At 36.3% G+C, this 17,224-nt stretch overlaps 1 protein-coding gene across 1 annotated transcript; it reads left to right on the top strand.

The window, feature by feature from the left end:
* The first annotated feature begins 3,715 nt into the window (after positions 1-3,715).
* gpr26 (G protein-coupled receptor 26) lies at positions 3,716-16,901 on the top strand. The gene is made up of 3 exons (XM_088635155.1): positions 3,716-4,725; positions 8,134-8,247; positions 14,530-16,901. The coding sequence occupies exons 1-3, from the start codon at positions 4,055-4,057 to the stop codon at positions 14,759-14,761; spliced, it is 1,017 nt and encodes a 338-aa protein (XP_088491281.1). The 5' UTR covers positions 3,716-4,054; the 3' UTR covers positions 14,762-16,901.
* The last annotated feature ends 323 nt before the right edge of the window (positions 16,902-17,224 follow it).

Raw genomic sequence — 17,224 nt, 5'->3', positions numbered from 1 at the left:
TTATCAAGGTTTCTGATAAAATATTAATCCTCAAATTGCAGATAGTAGGCATTCAGAAAAAAGTGTTTGGAATGAGAACTGTTCAAATGATAGAGTACAGATTTGTCCATTCAATTAGGGAGGAGTACTGCACAGATCTGTATTGTGGCCACGGTTCATTCTTATTTACATCAATGATCTGAACTCTAGATAACACTGGGAATCAATAAGAAAACAAACAGAATGATGGTACTGTAGATATAGTTAAAGTACAGAAATTAAATAAAAAGATATTCTGATTAGATTGTGTAATTTCTTTGTACAGTAAGATCTCCTGTTCCCGAATATTAAAAATCTCAATTGTGGTTACCCTGGTACACAAAAAAGAGTAATCAGACTCAAAAGAATGTACTACTAATGGACTACTCTTTTGTCTTGAACAGCCTACGTGAGGACCTGATTTAACTATTTAACTATTCAAAATCTTCAAAGGAATTGACAAAGTGAACACAAAGTCTCAACACTGAGATACAAACGAGAGGGTATGAGTTGAAACTAAAGAGAAGTACATAACACTGAGGTACATCTTTACACAATCTGGAGCAAGCCATGTTTATGGTGCCAATACCCTGTTTTTTATGATCTTAGATGGCATTGGATCAATTAACTATTAAAAACCTAATGAGATAAATGGGTCTAATGGCCTCCTCTATTCACAGACTTGGTTATGTTCTTATATTCTGAACAAACCTGTATTAGTCAGAGAAGAGAAGTCTTTAAACTTGGAAGATTAGGTCAGTAATTAGTTGAATCAGTTGCCAAAACGCAGAACTCAGAAATAAGGAAATTCTAAAACCGGTGTAGACCGTACTGTATACCGAACAAGCAGAGTAATTGATATTAATGTATCAGTATAAAGTAATCCGTGAAAGAGAAGAAAATCTCTAATTCTGCTTTGTCTTGATCCCGATGGTCAGTGAAATGAACACACAGCTAATTTGTTTCCCATTTATATAAAAGATGGAAAATGGTCAATTCTCCACTAATTACTATATGCAATACAGAACAAAAATCAAAAATAATTTTGAAAAAAATCATTAACATTTTATTTATTTGGTGACATGATAACTACAAATGAGCACAGGTTCTTATTTTGAGATGTCAGTAGGTATCTGATCTAAAAGTAGGAGCTATCACGTAGCTTTAATGCTCTGTATTCTTATTGGTTTTCTATGCCTGCTCTAATATCACTGGAGCTACTGTAGGTTCATTTGCAAAACTAAATTATTATGCACTTTCATTTTCAGTTAACTAGCCCAGTTGTCATTGTACCCTCATCATACAGATTTTCTAGAAAAGCTTAACTCTAGAAGTAGAATAGTAGGGAACCATATACTATAACACTACAAGCCCCAACCCTTTCTCTGGGAAAGTTAATTGGTTTATTTTCCTAGAACTGTGTACACAAAGACTTTGTAAACACATATTTGGAATATACTGTAAGCAGCAAGATAGTACACTTACACCCGAAGAAGGCTTCACAGCTGAATAGTTGTGTCTCTTTTCTTTTCAGCATGGAATAAACAATTTCAAGTGATGGATGGATGGAGATTTGGAATACTTGTTTTTTTGACGTATCAATTATCCAATCCTGAACTCAGTTCATTTACAAATTAACACTAACCAAAGAAGCAAGAGCCAGAATCACCAGAACTTAATTGTTTAATAAGGACCCTACATTCCAAACAAGTTGGCTTACCTATGATTTTCAGTTTAATGCCAACCTGAACATTTGAATTGCACAACCTGAAAATATATTTGGAAAATGGTTTGACTTTTTTAAATACTGTAAGTATTTCAGCACTTCACCTCGATAAGAACCTATCAGTGAATAGTGAATATCTTACATTATATGGTATGTACAATTGTATTTTCTGATTGTAACACCCCTTAGTTGTCTAAGTAAAGGTCATAATGCAACTAATAGTGCTAATCATAAAATTAACATACCAGTTTTATCATATTTTATTTGCTTATATTTAATTAACCTAATTAATGGACAGTGTGTTACAAGCATAGTAACAACATCTGCGCAGTGCAGCATATTAGTACTGCCCACTTGAGTTTTAAGCTTCTAATTGTGCTGCTCTATTTTCCTTCACGGATTACTGTATCTAATTGGCCATTAAAATACCAGAGAATTATGAACTGCAGAGAACGTTTCGAAGTGTGGATCTCTTTATACAGAAGCAAACAATTAATGGCAATGATCACACCTTGGTTCCGTTAAAGCTTATTCTTCTTCTTAATAATAATAATAATAATAATAATAATAATAATAATAATAATAATGTTTCACGTGTATTTTGCTAAGATTGCCCTCCAAAAGTATTGGGACAGAAAAGAAGAAACTGTTATACTATTTTATTCTTAACGTTGATCACATTAGAACTACAGTATATCCTACTTTGTGTTCAACCCTGTGATTTCAGGTGATTAGGAGAATTGGGACACATTCCTTGTACGTGAACTACCACGTGTCGAAGTCAGTTTTTATACTGTACTGTAGTTTCTAGTTTTAGTTGCCTTTCTCTTTAAGACAATAATTACATGAAGTCTGTGACCCATTGAGCTCGTGAATTTCATTGTGTGACCCGTCAAGATGCTTCGCCAAGCCTTTGCTGCTGCCATTTCATGTTCTTGTCTGTTTTGGGGGGGTACTTTGACAACGATTGTTTTGCCAGCATGTAAAAGTCAGCAGCCTGTCTGAAGTTTTCCACTTTTGATTAACTTTATTTGCATTTGGTTGCATGTTTTTGAGTCATTGTCACGCTGCATGGTGAAGTATGTAAGAATTTGATCTGTTTAATAAAACATTTACTGTACTTATCATTCGCATTAACCTTATGATCACAAATACAATTTACAACTGTCCACACAGTACGAACCCGCTTGGAATTAATCATTTTCTGCGGAACTATCCTTTCTAATCCTATCCCGCTGAAACGCTGAAATTGGAAGTTATACTGTTGATAGGATACGTCTCCTCGACATTTTTTTTATATTCATAATTGATGACTAAGCTATTACCTGCTTTAAAACTGTGGCACGCAATGTTTAAGCTTGGACACAACCATATAACACGCAGTCTTTTCATTTTGTTACGGATTATATGTCTGAAAGAAAGTAAGTCACATTTGATCTGGAATAATTCATGTCCACACTTCAGTGATCAAAATTAATTAAATCCGATTCTACAAATTCACAGCCCGGCTCATCCCCGTGAAGATACTATGCCTGATAAAACATCGTTTTTCCTACCTAACATCGCATGTAACGCTAATATTTCTCTCAGAGTAATATGAAGAAATTCCTTTGTTTAAATTACAACACGGATTTCATTATCTGTTGTAGCATTTGCAGTTTGAATATGTTCATTTTGTTTTTGCAGAGGAAATATTACTCTTTCGTATACTGTCACATACGGTCAATTTGGAGAGACGAAGAAGGGGCATAATCCAGTATCAGATTTGGAAAGCAAATAAATCACCTGTCCAATGGTAAAGCGGTTTTTCAAGCCCATCGGTGCTTTTGAGAACAGGACCTTTTCCTAAGCAACCTGAGGATATGAGGTTTTATACAGATACTTGGTTTTGGGAATATTCGGATTGAATCCTTCAAGCGCGAGACAGGATTTACAGAGTGTAAGACGTGAAAGGCGGTCTGTGCGGAGGCAGTGCCAGAAGACGTCTGCAAAGAAAAAAAAACTTGATAAATACACTTTTTGGTATCGATGGGGAGATTGTGTGCTAGAGCTTATCTCTAGAGATATTGGTTCAGTCCTCCTGATTATTTTTGGTCCTTCGCAGCTTGATGGACATCCCTGCTGCTTTGCGCACAAGGTTGAAGGCAGTGACGTTGAAAGAAGCAGATCTGCCGCTCTCCTCGGGAAATAATAGGGACTATAGGGGCACGGTGGTGGATTTATCTTGTAGCTAACACCATGCCATTCTGGTGCTGCTGTTGGTGGCTGGATACCATTATTGAAACACTGGATATCTGAGCGGGACGCACCATGGACACAGCAGAGGTGATTGTCTCTTTCCTGGTAGTAGTGATCATAATAGTGTCGTTGCTGTCCAACGTGCTGGTGCTGATTTGCTTTCTCTACAGCCCGGAGATACGCAAGCAAGTGCCGGGTCTGTTCATCCTTAACCTAACCTTCTGCAACCTGTTGATGACTGTTTCCAACATGCCGCTCACTCTAGTGGGAATCATCAACAAGGGGCACCCCGGCGGGGAAGGCTTTTGCCAGATCGTTGGCTTCTTGGACAGCTTTTTGACTACTAATTCTATGCTGAGTATGGCTGCCCTGAGCATCGACAGGTGGATTGCTGTCGTTTTCCCACTAAGTTACCATTCAAAAATGCGCCACCGGGATGCTGCTGTGGTGCTTGGCTACACGTGGGCACATTCCATGTCCTTCTCCACTGTAGCAGCTTGCCTCTCCTGGGTGGGGTACCATCAACTTTACGCCTCTTGTACTCTGTGCAACGCCAGGGCAAGCGGTAGCCGGACTCAGTTTGTTATTTTTACTGTGGCTTTCCACTCCCTCACTTTCCTCTTGTCCTTGATAGTATTGTGTGTCACATATCTGAAAGTGCTCAAAGTGGCGCGGTTCCACTGTAAAAGGATAGACATTATTACAATGCAGACTCTGGTGCTACTTGTGGACATTCATCCAAGGTAAGAAAAAATCAAGGTCCAATATGAAGGTCTGCGCAACAGACGCTTGGCGGTTTTTTACACGGGTATTTTAAACGTATCGGTAAAACAGGACTCACTTTGATTTAAGATCAACCGTCATATCTAAACGATTCTTATTAAAATGAAGTTTTCGTTACTTAGAACGTTACTTTGACGTTCGCAGATAATGAAATGACTCAAGTTTTAATATTTAAACTTCCAAGAAATTCAAATTGTATGTACTGTATAATCTCCACAACACCGTATATGATATATTGTTACAGTTTGAATGATCTTTATAATTAATCTTAACTCCTTCCTGATCAACGTGGCAGCTTTGCAAGATTTAAAATGATTTTTTTTTATTGAGCTTCTTAGTTTTTGTTTATTTGACTAATATGGTTATTACATAGGGAATTTGCCCTTCATATATTTAGGATTCTAAGCGTGGGACACTCTGCTTTTAAGCCATTTACATTTACCTATATTTCTTAATATATTCCATGCAATATTAATGTAAGTGCTGTTGCCGGAAAATTATTTTGCTTGGATTAGTAGAGGTCCTCTCAACAGGAGCTTGCCATGCCTTTAATGGACATTCCAGCACAAAATAAAAAAAACACAAAACGCGTAAAAGCGGAATAGAAAATGTTACCATAAAGTGAAAATACGTATTCAATGACACTGTTAAACATTTTGTCACTTTGATGATATAATACTTTAATAAAATAAAAAAGACATGGCAGCCAAAAGCTTTGATTAGTCTACAAGTGTAAAGTTAGCTCTGATCTGAGATCGTTATACAAAATACACGTCTTGAGATTTTAATTCGGCCTTCACGAGAATGCAAAGCGAGTATGTTAGTTCAGTGAAATCCTTTATTATATACACTATATTAAATGATAATTTCTTATTTTGCTGTGGGAACTGTATTAGAGACGACGTTAGTAGTACTGTACCTCACTAAATCTGATACATCGAAGAATGTTTACACAATTTAGTCTATCTCGTCCTTTTATACCTATAAAACTTATAAATATATATTTTTAAACTATTTAACATTATTACAAAATGGGACAGCGAACAGTTATTATATGCAGTCACAAACCCATATAATGTTGCCTGCCTTCAATACAAGACAATCTGTTCTTTTACCAGCTTGTGAAAAGCTCTGGCATTAAGGCACGACAAGAAAGCATGGGTCACAACTACTGTACCATTCCTTAAAGTCGTTTGCCAACATGCCTTCTTAGTGAAGAGTGTAAATATTAGAACAAGCGCAATTATCTCAGCTATGTACAGTCGATGCACTCATGCTTATGACTGCGTGACGTAAGAAGCGTGAAACAATTTAGAATTCGAACTTGAAATAAAAATCGACGGAAATATCCGTGCGGGACAAATACCCGTGCCCTGCTTCGTTTTAATTTGGGTTTCCCCATCTCCAAACAAGCCTGCTACTACTATTTTTTACAAAACGATCATTAATGAAAACCTCAGAGATGGTAGCTTGTCTGGTGTGGCATAACTGACGTATTGTATGAACAATGATTAAGGTTTTCTTACTCTAATGCTAAATTAATAATAATAATAATAATAATAATAATAATAATAATAATAATAATAATAATAATAATAATTGCTTACACTTATATAGCGCTTTTTCTGGATACTCCACTCAAAGCGCTTTACAGGTAATGGGGACTCCCCTCCACCACCACCAATGTGCAGCATCCACCTGGATGATGAATTAGAAGTATTTACTGTACGTGTTCAATGCTGTTTACTCTTACCTCTGTAACTTCTGATTAGAATGTAACTGATACCAAACTGCATATAATAAGCATCCCTTTTATACAGAAGTTATACTTTCAAAGAAATATTAGTGATTTTTACTTTGGTATTTATTAATAGATGTTATTAACAATGATTTGCAATATGATGATGTGGTGATTAATGCTATTTCCTAATAGATGTTGAGTCCTCTGTTTGTTCCTGGTGTGGTGGAGTTCTGCGGAGAGTTTGCATGTTCTCCATGTGTTTGTGTAGGTCTTCCCCAGGTTCTGTGGTTTCCTCACACATTAAACCAACATGCCGACTAGATTAATTGGTGTCACCAAATTGACCCAGTGTACCTGTTGGTGCTGCACAATTGACTAGAGTGCACCCTATAACTCTGGGATACGTTTACAGTTGCTGTGAACCTTACTAAGAATGAGTAACTGTCAGATAATGGATGAAGGATAATGACACCTATATTAATACCTTATGTTTTCTACCCCCATCAAGTGCATCTTTTTTTTTCAGAAATATTAAGATGGTCTTTGCCCATACTAATTGCAGCCACACTGATGAGAACAGAATGAGATTGTCTTTAAACACATTGCCAGCAAAGGCGATAGACTTCAGAAATAACAGTAAAATAAACAATAAATAAAAATCTTTGACATAGAGAGCTTGTATCTATTATGATATTGTTTTTTATGTCTTGCCCCATGAGAGACTAACTGTAGGTAAATGGTTTACATGTCATTTCTTCGTCACTGTAGATGGAATTTATATACTGTATGAACTATGTCACTATGTCTAGTCACAATTCCTCAGCAACAGGACAGAAACACACATGAATATGAAAAGCACAGGACCTGGAAGAAGAAACAGATTTTGTGGTGATAGTAATATGCAGTGATACAATCCAAACCATTTTCCAAAACACTAGTGTCTACATATCACATACAGTAGCTAAGGAGGCCAAGCAACGTTAGGGCTGGAATGAATCCTACAAGCAGTAACGCTCAGGCAAAGTACAGTATTTGGTAACACCTATTTGGAAACCTTTCAATACTAAATGGCACAAGTCAGCATTAAAAAAAGCAATATATGTTCTCTCTCCCATAGAATGGTTAAGGTAATAGTTTAATGAAGAGATGCTAAGATGATAATAATACATTATATTGCATCACTTCAGAACTAAAGTTTGGTGTCATGCCCAGTTTTGCTCACACTAAACTAATATCAGTATATTCCAGGTGACACAAGTACACACGTGTATAAAAACACATAGAGGACTATCCCTTGGCTCTGTCTTGTATTTTTTTAATTCCCTTTGAGGGCTGAAGTACTAAGTATTGTACTAGCAATGATGCAGGACCCTTTTCTATTTACTCAAGTGGCTACTTTATCATATGCAGTATTCTTGCTCCAACCTGATTAAATGCTTTCTGGTGAGAAAAAGATGAACTGAGCATTTCCCTTTTCCTCTAAATGCCTCACAACCCCAAGCAGTTTCTTAAATCACACATCAGTTGGTGTATTGATTTCACATAGAACGCAGCTGTTTTTGCTTTCTTCTCTTTATTTTACTTCGAAGACTCAACCGCTTCTCATTCTTGTCTTTCACCTTCACAGTGTTCGACAGCGGTGCCTTGAGGAGCAGAGAAGGCGGAGACAGAGAGCAACCAAAAAGATTAGCACCTTCATTGGCACCTTTGTGCTTTGCTTTGCACCATATGTAATAACAAGGTGAGTCACAAGAAGACAAAGTGCTAGCAAGGCTGACTCGCTACATAAAGCAAAGTCCATTGCCTGTAATTCAAAGACTATAATCCGTGTGTAAGATGAGCCATTTTTGTTCTCACACAGAAGAGGATCTCACATCAGACATAGCCTTATACTTCATCCAGGAGTTTTTCCCTACTATGTAGCAGTAAAAATATACTTGAAGAACAATTTAGAACGCAAAACATTGTATGTTATCAGTAGGACCCATTAAAATGGATTAGGATGTAGAAGCTACAGTATTAAAACATTAAATATATCACTTCTATGAGGTGTATGATGCCTGCAAGTTCCACAGGTTTCTAGTTCCTATTCCTCAATCGTTCCCTCTAACATGACCAGTGACCATAAATGGATCATTACCCCGGATAGTGTACAGTATGTTTAGTTATTATGTTCGATTCTAAATCTGCTATAAATTCAAAGTATAAAGATATACTGTATCTTATACTCACAATAGCTTTATTGTCATGATAAGAATATTTTAACTTAATGTATTTATAGAAAACCAACAAGCAATAAAGAGATTTAAAGATAAATAGTGTACTGTATATGCTTATTCAAATTGTGTAAACAAATGAAAAGGTCTTTTGTTTTAATTCCACATTTAAATGATTGATTTGTAAAGGAAAATGGTGATAAATCAGAGAATAGCACTACTATTTTATACTATAAGAGAAACCCCCTAAGCATTTGAAATAAAATGAAATTCTGTTACACTACAGATGAAAGGCTGAGACAAGTACTTTTTGTACAGATATATGAACTGGAATATGGGAAAGAGAAGGGGATAATTTCAGTCAATAATTCAGTACTTAATTCCACTTCTATGCAGTGTTGAATTTTGCACCTCCACAAGATGTTCCTATTACACAAAAATAAACAAAGGGAGATAGACACCGTGCCCCCCTGGCAGGCTTTAAATCTCTTGCCAGTGAAAGATTAAACTGTGGGGCAACAGTAATAAAAAATCTTTAACAATTAAAAAAAATAGGATTTTGATACCATATTCTCTAGATGCCTGTCCAGATTACAATGAAACATAGTATTTATCACATAAAACGAAGAGAATATAAATGCAACTTTATACATTTAACACTTGGATTCTGAACACTGATGGTTGTTTTTTCCTATGTCCTTAAAATGAGAAAGATAATTATTAAGAAGTCAGGTTTAAAGATGTTTGAGTCTAGATCTTGACACAAATGTTTTGGTGTATTAGTACCTTCCAACCTCAAAGCCAATATTTAGTAAAGCTCCCCGGAAAGGATTCATTTCCTAGTCATTCAATTTGCAATATTTCATCTCCTTTTTCAGTATAGTCAGTTGTTTAATTTTTTGTGATTCTCATATGTTGATAGATCACTCTTTGACTGCTGAAATCCACTCCAAAACTGAAAACCTCTCAGTTAATTATTGCAGTGACAAGGTCAATGTGGTAAATTAGTGCATCAATAGGAAAACTGATTCGTGCAGGGCTCCATTAATGGCAAAGGAGCACTGGATTTTTCAACTGATGGTGCCAGTACTACAAAATGTTATAGTAGTATCAATAATTTATTAACCTTTTCAGCTGTGTTTAGGGAGTTTCAATGGTATGTTAAATAGTGCCAATGCCATTTGCCAAATATCAGAGCACAGGCAAGCTGTACTCAGCACATCTGCTCACAGCATGGATAAGAAATCTTTTTTTTTAAAGGAAACACAGGACAGCAACATAAGCAAGAAATGAGCTGCATTTGACTTTATTCTCTTATGTCAAAAATTGCATTAGATGATAAAAACACCAAACACTCACATTTTTTGTGAACTATTACACTGTAAATTATATTGTGTTCAAGAATGTTGTTAAAGAGTAGCAAGGAATAGTGCAGTGCCAGGTACTGATAGAGTACATAAAAATAGAATAATAACTTAAACCCTAAGGTTTTGTAAGTATTTATTCCTTGCAGTATACACAATTTTGTTTAATAAGTTAATGTAAGTCAAGACAACTGTCAAGGCTGTTGACTGTTGTCATGTCACTGTATGACATTTTTTTTGTTCGTTTTCATTTGCACGTACTATATACATATTCTTTCTACTGAAAATAATATTTGTCTGAAAATCTTTTTAACTGGTGGAGAACATAAACCCACAACTGTTACAGATCCACTCCAGGCTATACTGTGGAGCTGCAGGACTGAAATGTGAGTTAAATGGGCTCTGGTATTCATGATAAGTGTCACCTGCAAAATCCGCTTGGGGGACTTACAGAATGAGGCAAAACACTCGGTGGCCGTGAGCTTTAATGAAAAGCTACAATACACGCATTGTTTTATAATTAGCGGTGTTTTCGAGTTTTTAGATAGAAGTTGGAATCAGTTTATGGTAAGCTTAAAGGGATGAGATTGAAAATAAGCTCAGAAAGCAAAGAGCCAAGGACTTTTTCAAAATACCTATCACAGATTAGCATTTTTCTTTAAATGCAAATGTCAAATTCTGTTTTTTACCTTCATTTATTTTGTATTTTATCTGATTTGAATAAGCATTACTGACCATGGAGTAATATGGAACAAGCACACAGACAGAAGTGACTTATGTCATATGACACTTCCCTACTAGCACCACTAATACACTATTTTATTGCACTGTAACACCAAACAGTGACATGAAATTAGTATTGTTCTGACTGTCTTGAAAAAAGTTTTTTAAATAGTATTAAAAATGTTCCCAGTCTGCTGCTACTGCTATAAAAATGCTCCTGAATTAAGACAGTATCCCAGACTTATTAAGTGAGAGTAAATTAATAAACTAAAATCACTCTTCTTGGAATCAGAATGGTGCTGTGACATTCACTGTAAACCTGCAAGAACAAGTATCTGTGAAGGTAAAAGTGAAGAGGTTAGAGGGCTGTTCATCCCCTGCTCTGTTGTGGATGCAATGTCCACAGAACAGTGTGAGGTAGTTAAGGAAAAACATGTATTGATTTTAAAGCACATAAATACCTCATATATGGTTATAACACATACTTAAACATAAAGTCAAGCATGAATAACACACAACAAATCTAAGAAATGTATTTTAAAGCATTATCTGGATCACATTAATCTAAATAAACTCAGCCCTTTCATTCAAACATTGATTATGAAGTCACTTAACAGAGATCAGCCACTGGGTCAAGAGTTCTTCTGCATGTGTAATATCTGTCCTTTGTACCTACAGTACATGAGAAAATATAATTGACGAATAGACCAAAGTTAGGACCTTTCAGTGTAGTTTAGCAGTGTTATCCAATGTTGAACTGGAAAAAACAATTAATGAATGTCAAATATAAATGGACCCATTCACATTTGTATAACTTCCAGTTAATTAAGATGTGCTAAATGTGTGCTAAATGTGACAAGCAAACAGTATTGCAACTGTTAATTTTGAAGCAACATATAAGACAGGTGAACATACCTGCAGTACATATAAGATATTGTACCATTAAGTGTGCAGACAAAGAGAAGACTAAACAAGAGAAAAGACTAATTTGTCGTCTGTATTCATTGGAGAGAAGTTTGGGATGTGAGCTAAAAGGAGGGGGTCAGATAATGGGGTCTGACATACCATTTACAGTAGTTCACATTTCAGAAGTAAAAATATTGCAGCGCTCAAACACACTGATGGAAGAAGGACAGAACCTTTATTAAAACCTTAACTACTGTATTTTCATTGAGGGCTAAACTAGATGGATAGAATTCTGTATTGCTTGAGATTTAATAATGCACATTATAACCAAATTATCAATTGTATATTTTCAGTGTTTATTAAACCCTTGTTCATATTAACACATACTGTAGTTGTAAATATTCTGCCTGGACTAGAAAAGGGGTCTTAATATCTGTCTTCAACTCCATACTCTACAGTAGGTATCTAGGGCTGACAGCATTCAGTATGTCATTGGTATGTGAAAAAGCTAATTTGGTCTTAATAAAAATGTAGAAATCCAGCACCTAACTGGTAGAGTCACTTACCCAAGTGCAGGCTAGGCTTTATGATCCAGGCATCAGGAGCCTAACCTGGGGCATGTCACTAGCCAACTGTGACAGGAGGATGGCACACAATTGGTTTAGCACCATCAAAGGAAAGGGTGGAATTAATCACAGTCAGTGAGGGATGAGCCTGTCCTTATGCAGGAACTGAACCCCTTGTACTGGCCTACATAGCCAGTGACATGTCAACAGATGAGTTGGCGGGTTAGAGGAGACTAGGACACTGGTGGCCATCACAGTCATCGCATTCCTCTTTCACTGGCCTGTGAGTACTATTCTCTGTGATTTGCAATGAAGAGTGAACATTTAGGTGTTTCTGTAGCATATTCCTGCGGGAAAGTAGCTTCTCAAATGTGTGAAACAGATACACAGACAGTGGTAATGATAGTGCTATACACCTAATTTTAATTTATTGCTCTTCCAACTGCTCCTTTAAGATGTATGAAAACTTAATATAATCCAATATTTTTAAAACTAGTACATTGAGTTATTTTTTTCAATTTTACTCATTTTGCATTACAGGTCAATAGGTATTGTTCAGCCATACAGCATAGACTCAGGACACTAACATAAAGAAAACTGATTTTAATTCTATGATAAATTAACTTCAATAATAGTAAAGTTTTTTGTGGAGTACAATTTCTGAAGAATATGTGATGTGTATTCCTAATGTACACTGTATTAAGGCTAATGTTTATACATGGTTTTCACAAAAAATTACTAGTCTTTATACTGTTATGCAACTTGTTATAGATTCACTTAAAAACACTCAAGTAGTACTAACATGGCTCTATACTGTACACAATCTTATCCATAACCCTAACCTTTACCATAAAACTGGTGGATATAATAAACCTCATCATGCCTTATACACTCATTCCAGTGTTCAAAACACTTCCCTTTCTAAACGACTTTAACAGTAAACCCATGTTTCACAAGCTTTTATCCTGATAGAAAATAGAATTGATAATCTATATATTCTATATATTTCAACTATATTGATTATCTGTGTCTGCTGTGACAAGTCAAAGCCTATCCTGGAAGCACATGGCTGAAGGAGGGATTGACAAATTAATCAGTGTTTTGTGCCTGTATGTGTGTGAGCACTGAGATGGACAGGCCACCTGTCCAGGGTCTTGTCCTGGCTTCTGTCATACAGTATGTTTCCCAAATGGGATCTGTTTATTGCTAATATACATTAATGCTTTATGGCATAAAAACAGGATGTTTTAAAAAGGTATGGAGCCATCAGGTAGGCTCAATTCTTAAAATCCCTGTATTTGTTAGAAATTCTAAGATCCATTTTGGTGCAGGACTTAACAAACATTTGTCATATTGTGTTAAAGTTGTTGCTTGTGTTTCCTCAGTTTACTGTCCCTTTAAACCCTGGTAGGTCTCTGTTCAGGGCCCTGACTTTTGTTTGCTAAACACCTGGAAATTTGAACAAGGAGCAGATCTTTGCCTTAAGAAGGGATATGTACAGTAGGTCATGTGTACAGACCTTTCAAATACTCCTCCAGAAATTGTAACTACATAGGCTGGCAAATATCAATTGTTGTAGAGCTGTGCAGGAACAAGCTCATGAAGAGAGAAGTATAACATTAATTTTATTTTTAGGCAATAACAATAGAGAATAATTTGATTTACTACATACAGTATACTGTATGTCATAGTAGAAAACATACAGTGCAGTTTATGTGCAAAGCATCTTTCCTGCACATGATGGAAGCTTTCAGTTTAATAAAATAGTCAGGTTTAGCTGAAAGTGAAGAGTCTTCATCCCTCATTTGATTGTATTGCATTTTGTACAAGAGTACTCTCTCTCTCCTTAATTCTAAATTTAAATTAAATTGTTTAGCACCATATAAAAACTGAATTAACTAGAATTGGAGCATAAATTAAAACATTTTATCTCTGGCCTCTTTTCTCTAATGTATCTTTCATATCATTGACCCAAAAAGATGCTTCAATAGACTGAAAATGGTTGAAAATCTGCAGAGGAACTCCCAAGATGAATGACTCACTACTTAATGAGCATTGAACAGAAATGTGTTTTGAAGTAAAACAAAATAAAAATCATCTCATGACAGATTGTATAGTAGACTGCGGGATTTTGTTGTTGTTTTGGTTTGCTACGATGACTTCAGCAGATGTCTTGGGGGACAATGTAAGGCCGTCTGTAAACGCTTCTGCCTGATTTGCTCTTTTCTTTCTATGTGTGTCTTGACAGGCTAGTGGAGCTGTTTCCAGCAGTGCCTATCAACCCCCACTGGGGAGCTGTTTCCAAGTGCTTGGCTTACAGTAAGGCGGCCTGTGATCCTTTTGTGTACTCCCTGCTCCGGTATCAGTACAGGAAGACATGCAGCGACATCGTTAACAGAATCTTGAAAAGGCGCTCTTTAAACTCATCAGGAGTAAGGGGGGAGAATGGAAGAAACAATATTATACAAACTACAGAGTGAAAGTGGGAGACAAAAATACTGTTGGCAACATATGACTCAAGAAAACCAAAAAGCTACAAAACCTAACTTTCATATAGAAGCAGGTGTCTGAATAACCAAGTCATCATACTGATCTGCAAGGTGCATCAGAATGGGATGGAAATAGCTTGTGTAATACAAATATTTAAAAGTAATTTTTCATACTGGGCTACTGTAAGTTACTGTAGTTATACTGTGTTGCTTACACAAAATACAATACTATGCTTCATACTATACAATAACGTATTTTTGGAGACAAACTATGAAATGCCAGATTGAACCCCTAAATGATACCCTTCTCTGTCTTTAAAAGCAGATGGATTCCTTTCATTCCCAGTTAAGGAGTATGCAGTCACTTACAACTAGCAGATAGCTGATCGGTGTTCTCCCATAGTCCATGCCAGCCAAGCAAGAGCAATCTCACTGTACAAGGGAATCAATGATTTGGGTGGTTGATCTTCAGATAGGATCATATTGTTCTCAATAGGCTTTGTAATTTACCGCCTTTTTCAAATTTGCTATTCGCTGTCTGCAATTTTCTTTCTGATTGATTGTAGGGGGCATGTTAAAAGTTATTGCTCTATGTTATTTCCAGTGTCTCCTACTGAAATGTGTATTCATCATTATGCAGAGGTTAATGTACATTATAACTTTTACATTATGATGAAGGGGGGATTCTAATCCAAGAAGAAAAAATTGAAAAACAACTCTAGTTGCATCAGTGTTAATAGGACATTGTCTTCATTTTAAGTCTCCTGGGAAACAGAGCCTTTCCTCACCACCATACTGTACCTACCAGCTGACCGGGGGATAGACTTTATCCGATACTCCTGGTCTCAGTTGTAATTTCCCAGTTTTCTAAGAAACAACAGTTGTGCTTTCTGAAACCAATTATTGGTGATGCCCACCAGCACTGTACATCTTAGCACAAAAATAATAATAGGGAAGAAAAAATCTCTTCATTATGTTTCCGATGCTGCTGAAGTCAGCCCCTCAGGTTGTTTGATCAAGTGTAGCATAACTGACAGTGCTTGCCTCCGCTTGCTTCTGAACTGCAGAAGAACTAAGCCTGCGCATTGAGTGCCTTCCTCGGTAGACATGCCTGACTTCATGGAAAATGCAGCCCACCCAACTGACAACAAGTGTTACTTTGCATGCCTTTTTAAATGGTTCATGCAATGTGAATAGAAATAGAAATATAGCCCATAGTTTTTTTGTCCTGAAGATTTTCAGTGAGATTGAAACTGCAGTGGAATCATTTGATGAACTGGCTGTCTTAAGGTTTTAGGGGTGTGAACGTTTGAAATGAGCAGTGCTTCACTTCATCAACTCCTTGAACAGAGGATGTCAAGCTGGGAATTGAAAGTGACTGTAAATATACCCCACTCTGCCTCATGAAATGTAAATATTTTTTTATTTTTCTATACAAAAAAAATATAGAAAAAACATTATGAAAGAGGAAGTTTAGTTAAATTATTCTTTCTGAACAAAACACTCAGCTATGTGGAAAAAGAATGCTGCATTCGTATATTGTACTGCTCAAAAGATAGAATTGCTGGGTGATACTTGCTTATGGTGTACTGTGGTGTTTCTTCCTATGTCTTTAGTTTCCACGCAGGACTTTACAAATTTGTGTTTTTTCATTGTTTTCTGTATCAGAAGATTTGAGATTTGTTTGACGGCCAAGACATTTGTTTTTGCCTTTGAACACATCATTGTAAAGAGCCTCTGTATCAGAAGGTTCTGATTTGGCCCTACATGCTGCAGGTTAAACAGGAAGCTTTTATCATCTGGACCCACCTGTTAGTTCATCTTACTTGCTATAAATCCAATTAGACATATTCTATATGATATTCTCTAAAGTTTCAAAAAATGGCTTCGTGTCCTGTTAAGCTTCTGTATAAAAATATTTTTAGTTATGATAACTCAATTTGAAGGGAAGCATTGGCATTATAACATTATCCATTTACTGTCTTTATTTTTGGTTTACATTCTTTGCCCATTGGGTACACAATTCAAAGTATTTCTGCCTTCAAAGTAACTTGTTTATACCGAGCATCTTCTAGCCAACAGTTAGCACTGGACAGGAGGGCAGTCTGACTCTTGGGCAACTATGGACAAACCCAAATGTTTCCATTATTTGGATGTACAGTAGCTGCTTATCAGTTATTTAATCGCTTAACTGCCACTTAAAGTGTGCCAAATATGACAGGCTAAAGTTAACTGAATGGTGTGGGTACAGTTTGACATCTCTTGGTCTGTATGTAACGAACCAGCCACCAACAACCATTGATATAGACCACTGGAGATTCAATAGAAGCAACCTAGCATTTTCAGGGTGATCAGACTGTCTGTTGCACTCTGTATAGCTGCAGCACTTTCAGAACCTACTTTTTACCTGGAGCCATTAATTATCATCTCAGATAACAGCGGTGATGGAAAGGG

Source organism: Lepisosteus platostomus, chromosome 6 (assembly GCF_059453375.1).
Source record: "Lepisosteus platostomus isolate fLepPlt1 chromosome 6, fLepPlt1.hap1, whole genome shotgun sequence".
In the NCBI taxonomy this organism is placed as follows: Eukaryota; Metazoa; Chordata; class Actinopteri; order Semionotiformes; family Lepisosteidae; genus Lepisosteus; species Lepisosteus platostomus.
This window is presented reverse-complemented; position numbering and strand designations above follow the sequence as displayed.